A 10,809-nucleotide genomic window follows, 5' to 3' on the forward strand; every position below is an offset into this window, starting at 1 on the left:
ATGCAAATGTGGGGGGCATTAACATCTACTTTGCATTTGCCACACGATACATCAGAGAGCATCAGCCGGTTCATTTGAAATGCCTTGCATGATAATTCAGTGTTGTTGACGGTCGTATAATGGCAGGGCGGCCATGTTGGATCAGAACCGGCAGGGGGGGGGTGAAAAATGTGTTACTGGGGCCTAATGGGTGCCCCAGAATACTCCCAGTCACGCTCCAGTCCCAATCCTAATGAGTGTGCTTCCAAATCACCCGCTTCACTAAGTGAAACTAAGCCTTTGAACTACTTCATCTACACATTAGACATTAGTCTATCTCTCTCTCCACGCAGGAGAGTCAGGGAGTTGGTTCACCGATTCAGTAGATGAGCCAAATCTCTACGCCTGAACTCTCTCTCTCTCTCTCTCTCTCTCTCTCTCTCTCTCTCTCTCTCTCTCTCTCTCTCTCTCTCTCTCTCTCTCTCTCTCTCTCTCTCTCTCTCTCTCTCTCTCTGTCACCCAAAGTGGAGTTGTTCAGCGAGTTATTTGGGAGTCAGATTTGAATTTGGCTATCACCAAACGACTCTCAGATTCAACTACTATCCCAACTATCCACGCACGCACACACCGCACACCATGCACACACCACACACACACTTGCAGCAGAGCTGTTGGGGCATGTTATTACAGAGACTTGTTAAAACATGACATATGCCTGTCATTTCAATACAGACGAAGGTCAGAAACAAAGGTCAGACAAGAACATAAATCATTTAATGAGTAAAAGCGCGTTCTGCAAAATGCAATCAGGGATTCATGGAACCAATGAATAATGCACAACTCCATTTTTGTATGTGAATATCTCTGTTTTTAATAAATGCATGCTGGTCCTTTCTTCTAGGCCCTGATTCTCTACCTTATTAGTCTGGCAATCAATCAATCAATCAATCAATCAGTAAGTAATAAAGCTTTATTTATATAGCGCCTCTCGTACATTAAATGCAACTCAAAGCGCTTATCAGTGTCTCTCTCTCTGTATCTGTCTCTCTCTCTGTCTGTCTCTCTCTCTCTCTCTCTCTGTCTCTCTGTCTCTCTCTCTCTCTCTCTCTCCCTCCCTCTCTCTCCCCCTCATATACAATAAAGTGGCATTATGTTCACTGCAGTATTCAGCATGAACCCAAAGGCGAGATGGTGCAACCCCCAGTATGCATAGTGAATATCTACAACATGAACAGCAGCAGTCTAATGTAATCCGTTGGCTTCCAGCCAGGGATTAACCGGGATCCATTTCCCAGCGGTGAGGATTATGTAGAGCTGCATTCAGATAGCATTATTACCAATTAATCTGTGGAGAAGTTTGACGGCTATCGATTATCAATGTGGGCATGCCAAGTTCGTGCTGATAATGTGATCATTTACTTCACCACAATAGGCTCTGGATTTAGATTATTCAAAACCACTAATATAACTAAATCCTGCATTACATTAATTTCTTCTATGCAGCCTAAAGGATATCTAGGGAAGATAATACCATGTCCTTAAAAGGCCACAAATACAACGGTGATATAATAACCCACAATTCAACAATCTGACAACCAACTGACCTAAAGGCCTCAAAGTACTACAGCATTATGACATCATACTACTACTACAGCATTATGACATCATACTACTACAGCATTATGACATCATACCACTACAGCATTATGACATCATACTACTACAGCATTATGACATCATACTACTACAGCATTATGACATCATACTACTACAGCATTATGACATCATACTTCTACTACTACAGCATTATGACATCATACTACTACTACAGCATTATGACATCATACTACTACTACTACTACTACTACTACTACTACTACTACTACTACTACTACTACTACAGCATTGACACCATACAGCATTAAGACATCATACTACTGCAGCATTATGACATCAGTATGCCACCACACTACTACTGCATTATGACATCACACACCATACAGAATTATGACATGACAAGCCATACTACTACAACATTACGGGATCCAACATATTAATATCCTTCCTGTTGTCAATTCTTTCTCAAAACGACATCATCAGTTCATAAAAACTGACGTCACGTAGACGTCATTAACCTAGGTTGATCCCATCTGTCTGAGTTCTCAAATGAACTTTGACGGAAACAACTTGCTCGGGGTACTCTGTGAGCCAACTGCTGTGGAATCTAATCTGCTGACATTTTGTCTTTGTGCCAAAGCCTAAATGTCAGTCATAACTGCTCTAAAATTACCCATAAGCCTTGAGGTCGGGGAAACCTTGCTATGGAAGTTCAATTACTGGCAGCCAGGTGAATAGAGCTTGGCGAGGACTTAACTGTTAACAGCTTGAAGTGAACAGAAGCTGTCATTTGTCTAAATTGGTGGTGCCGTCGCAATAGGCAGTTCTGCTGCTTCAGCAAGAACACCTTGCTTTTCAATTACAGCTCAGGGACAGGGTAGTTAAATGAGAAAGTTAAGATGAAACTGAGGCTGCTTATTTGAAAAATGGGAGATATTATTTCCTTTCTTTTTTCGCTGTGTATTGAAGGATAGACAGGGACGACTCACGGGAAGGTCGGCGTAGAAGTAGTGTTTCCTGTCGAAGAGAGACTTCCTGTTGATGGTGCAGTTGAGGGCCAGGCCGGTCATGACAGCGGCCTCGACACATCTTCTGTTCAGAACCTGAAGAAGAGGAGGACGAGGAGGAAGAGGAGAAAGGTTATTTCATGAAATTAATAACCTAACTGTCCCATTAACTGAGATATCCGGAAGGACTCAGTGTTAGGCTTCATGTGTACTGTAGAGTTGTAAGTGTAAGAGAGTCAAATTCTTAGGCTTCGGTTCCTGACATTGCAGCACAAGACAATAAGGCAGTAGGCATAATTCAAGATAATTAAAAAAGTGACTGTAGTACAGGACATAAGTGACCAATAACATTATTTACAATTAGCAGGCTGTGATTTCACTGTTATAAGACATCGTCAAAACGCAGACAATAAGCAGAAAAAGAGCCAAACATTCCGCAGCACCACGTCACTTCCGATCCAAGGACACAGAGGACCAAATGACATGCAGAGGGGAGGTGTCTGAACTCACAGGTAGCGTGCCAGGTAAGGAGGCATCGAAGAACGACACCAGGGAGTTTGGGGGAGACAAGAACCCCACTTGGGACCCGGAGAACAGTTTGGTGTTGGAGTGGATCTGCGCGTGGATCTCCAACCCCACCACGCCCACCAACTCCCTGGGAGCACTGCAATGACAAGGGAACCACATTCAGGACCGTCAGGCCTTCAAACCAAATCAAACTGTAATGGTCATTTACACAATATACTGTATAAGATACGATGTAATGAAATGCTTTAGTGGAAGCAACTCCTCAACAAGGCAACAATCAGCAGTGAAATGTCATAATAATAAAGTCATAATAATAAAAAAAGGAAGAAACAGGAAGTAAAGCAATAACCATGTCAACAGCATAAAGTGTCACTTATATTTATTTTATTTTATTGGACAGCTAAAGTGAGGACACGACAGACAGAAAGTAAGGAGAAGAATGGAGAGAGAGGGCATGTCAGAAGGGTATGGGCCAGTATGTGGACCACCCCAGGCCTCGGCATATTCCTCTTTAGTGACATCACATGATCATTATGTCTTCATTTGAAACACCTGTTAGATCAACAGTAACAGTCTCAGATATGAACCAGCATCACGCGAAGACGCAGTAAAGTTTCTGCTAGAAAAGGTAGGGACACTGTCAATAGCAACAATGCATGTAGAATGTATGATACAGAATGTAGAAGGTATGATACAGAATGTAGAATGTATGATACAGAATGTCATGATGTGTGCACTGTGCAACGAATGTGCTTTGGTTTGCGACTCATTCACTGACTCAGTTACTGTTGTCTCTCTGTTTCACTGAGTCAAATCATTCAATTCTTTCGTGAAGTAGCTGCTAATCACTTGTGGTGGTAAATCTTGCTAAAAAAAAGTGTACATATTGGTGGGCATGTCGTTGGGCAGTGGCAGTGCGTGAGCTTAGAATGATAAGGTTCTATCTCCATTTAGGGCAGTTCAGAGATATTGAGCGTCAAAGTTTTCACATTCCATTATTAGTTTTGAGAGATGGAACCTTTGTATTTTATTAATTACTAACTCAAAAATGTCAACATTTTAAAAATAACACCACACAGGCATTAATAAACACCTAATGGATCGGATCATGTAAAAAACTCAATTTTGACAAAAATGGAGATAGAACCGTATAATTCTAACGTCACGAAATCACGTCCACAAACGTCCTCTGAGCGGCCGGCTGTGAGCGCCGGTCAGCATGTAGATCGTTTAGGTTCTCCTACCTGCTCCCCTGCGTCTGGGCGTGACTCTGACCCCGGGGCACACACGTGCTGATCCCCCTGATCGCACCGGACCCTCGGTGTCTATGTTGACAAGTCGTTCTAGGGTGAAACACTGCAATGTGTGTGTTGATGTTATGACAGAGCATCGCTCTCAGTCCCGCAGAGGAGGCTGCCATCTTTTTGCAATCTCTCCCGTTTTGGGGGAATCGTGGGATTGTAGTCACAGAGTACGCGATTTCAACGTGCTCGTAATGGCAAAAACATCCTAAATAAGACACCAAAACCCACAATGCACAAAGGACCACGCCCACACCCCATCGTCATTTCCCGCGCGTATTTGCTGCTTCCGGATACAAATACAGAGTGTGGCGGGAGTTTCTCACATGGTTAGTAGAGAGGTTTGGTGTTTACAGGGTCGATCGTCCTCATTTCGTGCGAGTTTACCCGTGAAATCAACAAGTCGCGATGGCGATGAATGGTGATCAAGTGAGTGGGCTGAACGGCGAGGTGTCAGTCGCATCTAACCACACAAACGTCACTCCTATCAAACCGCAGTCAGCTGGCGCAAACGGAGACACAGATGTTGATGTTCACCCGAAGCAGAACGGGACAGGGGGGAGAACAGAAACCTTCTCTTTCAGCGCCGAACCCACCGTGGAAGACATCCGGCGAATGCAAGCGGAGTTCACAGGTACGAGGAGGAAGAAGGGCTTTGATAGTCACCTGTTGTTTTCACAGATTATTTGTTTATTTACATTATCTGTTTTCTATTGTTGGTAAATACGTAAATACATTTGATTTAATTTAAAAAAAATATTATATTAATATTGAAGTCAACTGCAGATTATTAATTATTAATCTGAGTATTGGAGAAGGGGTAGGATTAAATAAGGTTATGCTTCTTCCTACTCCTTTTCGGACATGTTAGGTAAATAGTGTTTTTTGTTTTGTTTTTTCTTGTTTTTGTTTTGTTTTTTCTTGTTTTTGTTTTTGTTTTTTCTTGTTATAACTATTTCTTTTTTCACATGTTCGAAATAAAGCTTTCATTCATTCATTAATTCATTCATTCACAGACGAGAGGGACTGGAACCAGTTCCACCAGCCCCGCAACCTGCTGCTGGCCATGGTCGGGGAGGTGGGCGAGGTGTCGGAGCTGTTCCAGTGGCGCGGGGAGGTGGCCGAGGGGCTGCCAGGGTGGACAGACTCCGAGAGGGAACACCTGGCCCACGAGCTGAGCGACGTCCTGATCTACCTGGTGGAGCTGGCCGAGAAGTGCCACGTGGACCTGCCACAAGCGGTGCTGCGTAAGATGGCCCTGAACCAGCTCAAGTACCCGGCGAGTAAGGTGCACGGCTCGGCCAAGAAGTACACAGAGTATGAGAAGGAGGACTGAGCTTGTTGTGACAGGTCCCAAACGAAATGACTATTTACAAAGAAGCAGACGAGGTCAAACTACTGTCTACGATCAGCAAATGGAGAATGTTGACAATTTTATTTAGGGCGTTATGCTCATTGTTCATAGGTGATGATGAATACCCATTGCTGCTTTTAGTTGTTTGTTTTTAATTTGTAATTGTGACATTTTAAAAGATTTTTCTTGGCTTCACTGTAACTGCTCTTTACCAGTTCCAATAGAAGTCAAAATAGGCACTTGTTCTCAAACATCCAGATTGTTGGCAACCATAATGTCTTTTTTTGTAATCTACTTTTAAGTTGATGACGCCAATCTGCAATGCAGTCTTCCCTTGAAAGTAAAAGTGCCTTCAACTTCAACCACTTGTCCTCCAGATGATTTGCGAGTTGTGTGAGGTTACTAATTGCATGGAGATGTTTCCCAAAGTGAGTGCAATCAGATTACATAATCAAGGAGCAATTGGACTATTAGCCAGTCGTCTACCTGCACTAGAGACTGTAGTGTCACTTTGCATATCAGAGAAAGATGTCTGATTAAAATGGCTTGGAGTGAATTATGCAAATTGCAGGGTGTCCGCCTAATGACAATTGCCTTATTTACTTCCCCAGTAAATGACTATGGGAGGTGGGGAAATTAATTAGCTGTTCCTTTTGACAAGCAGTCGATATTGCGCCATGTTTTGCAGCTCATGCATTGGGTTACCCAACACAAATGTAGCCAGTCTGTCTGAATTTGGACAAATTAATTGGTTTAACTACTCAGCCAAGACATAGTTGGCAGGCGTGCGTGTGTGTGTGTGAGCGTGACAGTGTGAGAGTGGGAGTGAGAGAAGGAAGAATGCTAAGTTTGTCTGTGTGTGCCTTGGCTTTGATTTCAGAGAACCTAAATGCAAGCCAAAGAAATTGAATTATATTTCTGTGATGCAAACACCGCTTTGAAGGAGAGGCTCAGCGGAGGGACGTGCAGCACTCTGCTACACACACTCAGTCAGATGCATGAGTCATCTCAGTGCTGAAGCAGCCCCACCACACACACACACACACACATACTATTGTGCTTTTAGACTCTCAGTGAATTCTCGCACATTATTTTTTAAGATGAGACATAGCGTACCGTCAGTACTGATAACGGCCTACACCTGCACACAGATAAGATGTGATTTGTTTTTGGCCCAGCTTTACTAATGTCCTCTCTGCAGTTTTTATAGTTTTTTAATTGTTAGGCTCCAAGGTATTTAGCCTCACAACAGATGGCACCTGCCCTCAACTAACTAGTGTAAATAGACGAGTAACCTCGGTGCACAAAGGTATACCCCGAGCTGCTCTCCCCTATACCACTTCTCTCCTGTAACCGGAATGAAAATACATGGATGAATTATGAACGAGGTCTGAACAGAGAATTGTCACAATGAATTTACGCACATACACACACACACACATACACGCTCTGAACAGACAGACAGAAACAAAAGGATCTCATGAGGGGAGGAAGTGCATGGTTGCGTCAGGGCTCTGATTGGCTATGGAGGTGGTGATGAATGAGGTGCAGCTGAACCAGATTGATTGCACAACACAACAGAAGGCACAACCAAAACATTCGTAACAGCTGATTAAAACAGCGGCAGGCAGTGTGTGTGTGTGTGTGAGAGTGTGAACGTGTGTGAGAGTGTGTGGCTGCTGATCACTGCACCAAAGCCCTATCTCCCCACAGTAAACACGAGAGGTAGAATGCACAATTGATTTCATTTTATAGCATAGCGTGCTAGCATAACTCACAGGGTTCTGACACATTCTTGGTGCTAACAGTATTCAATTTGTCTGGAAATGTCCCAGGTAACGGGTGGAATCAATCTTCCACAGCCGGGGGGCATCTCCGGTGAATTGAAAGTAATGTTCCACCGACCACAACGTCCTTCATTGCTATTCTGCGAAGGCAGCCCCGAGCCCGAGCTTTGTGGTGGCTGTTATTTCTGCGGGTGCAAGAGCAGCAGAGTAGACCCGCCAGTGACAGGGGGAAGCAAGAAGGTTTGTGAGCTCTGAGACTAGGTTTGAAGGGGCCTCTCAGGTTCGGGGAGCTCCCCGGAAAGCAGATTTTTCAAACAGAGGAATAGCTGTGATTTATGCTAGTACTCCACACCGTTCCCTCTGTTGTTCAGCCCTAGCCCCATAGCATTGTACACATTGTCCCTGAAGCGTACGTCTTACCCCAGCTGCATTACAAAGTAGCTCAGGCGCAAGCTAACTAAAACCCAATGAGGTTTGTCACAGTTACCGCCCAAGTCCCATAAGGCCCTTTTCATTTGATTACGTTTGAATGATTGTGTAATTGAAATTCAAATTTTCATGCAGAGAACATGGTGACTTTCACCATCCGTTTTCACCTTATTCCTGTGTGCTGTTATTTAATGTAATGAAGGCGTTAGGTGACTGAGACATCAGTGGACTCTACTAGCGGGTGGTGATGAAGGCCTCAAGCCTACCATACAGTACAGCAGCTACCCAACCCTCTCTGCCAGGGCATTGGGATTCAGTTACCGGGGTTTCCCGCAGGGTGCACATTTTATTTGAGTTAATTAACAGATCAGTTTTCCTCAGTATAATAATACACAACACTTTCCTTACCCTCCGTCTCTTTCCCTCTTTCGCGCGCACACGCACACACACACACACACACACACACACACACACATACACATTCTCTCTCACACACACAAACACACACTCACACACACACACACACACAGACAGAGTCGCTCCTCTCTCCTCTGCGTCTCCTCCCTAATAGAAGGCGGTGGGGAGGCTGTCAGATGCCTCTTTGCGGGGATGCCTGCCGCCGGGGAAGCGCATGGCCCAGGCAGACACAGACTGATTCCTCATGCTACTCACTTGCTAATAGCCCAGCCAGCGATTACCTCTCCTCTGCGCGCTTGGTGCTGCCAGACACAACCCGCTCCAAACACTATCGTTATCACCCCCCTTTGATTCCTCGCTGGAGATGTCGAGGCTGGAGACTTGTCTCCTTTTTTTTCTCCTTTTAAACTCACAGGAGATAAAAAACAAGCTGGCTTTTTTTTTTTTTGCTCTCTGCTGCAAATGTTAGACGAATGGTTTTCTTCTGCTGAAGCAATTCGTTTTCTACTGGGGGAGTGTGTACTCTAATGTTTGGGATTTGTGGAATCGAAAATCCAAGGTTGAATGTGGTGTTTTATTCAATTGAGTGATGGTTGTGTGCGTACATTCTCTCTCTATCTTCCTCTCTCTCTCACTCTCACACACACAGGTAGAGGATATGAATATTTCTTTCGGCTATTTTATCTGTCTCTTCAGCCTTGATTCTGTTTCTTTTATTTGATCTTAATGATGATGATGATAATGGTGGAGATGAGAGCAGATCACCTCACAGAATTCTATAGCTGACAGTCAGGGTTTTTTGATAGCCAAAGCAGAGCAGGGCATGGATTCTCAGGTCTCCTGGTTATTCAAGTATTCTCACCAGATCTACTAACCAGGCTACCTCTGCAATGCTGACCACTGTCCCTTTCTTCCAACCCTCTCAGAGTTGACTTTGACAGCAAGGCATGCTGGGAACTGTTGACTCTAATCGACACGGAACCTACCACAGGGCAAGTAGGAGGATGTTTGGTAAAGAACTGATAGCAAGAAGGCAGCCATCTTTGCTCCTCATTAGAGTCTGTTTGACAACCTCCCTCTGGGAATGGCTCCGGACCCTCAAAAGAACCAACATAGTCTGTTTCTAGTGGAATATTACATTAGACCAATGTGAGGCAAAATTATGGGTATGTGGGCAAGGGAGTAGTGGGTAGGGAGTAGGGGGTAGGGAGTAGGGGTTAGGGGGAAGGGAGTAGGGATTAGGGTGTAGGAGGTAGGGAGTAGGAGGTAGGGAGTAGGAGGTAGGGAGTAGGAGGTAGGGAGTAGGAGGTAGGGAGTAGGAGGTAGGGAGTAGGAGGTAGGGAGTAGGGAGTAGGGAGTAGGAGGTAGGGAGTAGGAGGTAGGGAGTAGGAGGTAGGGAGTAGGGAGTAGGAGGTAGGGAGTAGGAGGTAGGGAGTAGGAGGTAGGGAGTAGGGAGTAGGAGGTAGGGAGTAGGAGGTAGGGAGTAGGAGGTAGGGAGTAGGGAGTAGGAGGTAGGGAGTAGGGAGTAGGAGGTAGGAGGTAGGGAGTAGGAGGTAGGGAGTAGGAGGTAGGGAGTAGGAGGTAGGGAGTAGGGAGTAGGAGGTAGGGAGTAGGGAGTAGGAGGTAGGGAGTAGGAGGTAGGGAGTAGGGAGTAGGAGGTAGGGAGTAGGAGGTAGGGAGTAGGAGGTAGGGAGTAGGGAGTAGGAGGTAGGGAGTAGGGAGTAGGAGGTAGGGAGTAGGAGGTAGGGAGTAGGGAGTAGGAGGTAGGGAGTAGGAGGTAGGAGGTAGGGAGTAGGAGGTAGGGTGTAGGGAGTAGGAGGTAGGGAGTAGGAGGTAGGGAGTAGGAGGTAGGGAGTAGGAGGTAGGGAGTAGGGAGTAGGAGGTAGGAGGTAGGGAGTAGGGAGTAGGAGGTAGGGAGTAGGAGGTAGGGAGTAGGGAGTAGGAGGTAGGGAGTAGGAGGTAGGGAGTAGGAGGTAGGGAGTAGGGAGTAGGGAGTAGGAGGTAGGGAGTAGGGAGTAGGAGGTAGGGAGTAGGAGGTAGGGAGTAGGGAGTAGGGAGTAGGAGGTAGGGAGTAGGGAGTAGGGAGTAGGAGGTAGGGAGTAGGGGGTAGGGAGTAGGAGGTAGGGAGTAGGGAGTAGGAGGTAGGGAGTAGGAGGTAGGGAGTAGGAGGTAGGAGGTAGGGAGTAGGGGGTAGGGAGTAGGAGGTAGGAGGTAGGGAGTAGGAGGTAGGGAGTAGGAGGTAGGAGGTAGGGAGTAGGGGGTAGGGAGTAGGAGGTAGGGAGTAGGGAGTAGGAGGTAGGGAGTAGGAGGTAGGAGGTAGGGAGTAGGGAGTAGGAGGTAGGGAGTAGGAGGTAGGAGGTAGGGAGTAGGGAGTAGGGAGTAGGAGGTAG

General features: G+C 45.6%; 2 protein-coding genes across 2 annotated transcripts in view; one reads left to right on the forward strand and one right to left on the reverse strand.

Annotated features, from left to right (window-relative positions):
* Positions 1-4,551, reverse strand: part of gatb (glutamyl-tRNA(Gln) amidotransferase, subunit B) — a gene marked incomplete at its 5' end in the record, with an annotated part of 24,558 nt that extends 20,007 nt beyond the window's left edge. Inside the window, 3 exon segments of the mRNA XM_080534759.1 lie at positions 2,586-2,699; positions 3,114-3,267; positions 4,376-4,551. Coding sequence (XP_080390885.1) covers positions 2,586-2,699; positions 3,114-3,267; positions 4,376-4,551 — 444 coding nt within the window.
* Positions 4,552-4,840: 289 nt separating this feature from the next.
* dctpp1 (dCTP pyrophosphatase 1) lies at positions 4,841-6,130 on the forward strand (the record flags this gene model as incomplete). Its single annotated transcript, XM_080534760.1, has 2 exons — positions 4,841-5,066; positions 5,449-6,130. 2 exons carry the CDS (start codon positions 4,841-4,843, stop codon positions 5,766-5,768), a joined length of 546 nt encoding a protein of 181 aa, XP_080390886.1. The 3' UTR covers positions 5,769-6,130.
* Positions 6,131-10,809: the final 4,679 nt, after the last annotated feature.

This window comes from Nansenia antarctica (genome assembly GCF_963989245.1).
Source record: "Nansenia antarctica genome assembly, chromosome: 6".
NCBI lineage: Eukaryota > Metazoa > Chordata > Actinopteri > Argentiniformes > Microstomatidae > Nansenia > Nansenia antarctica.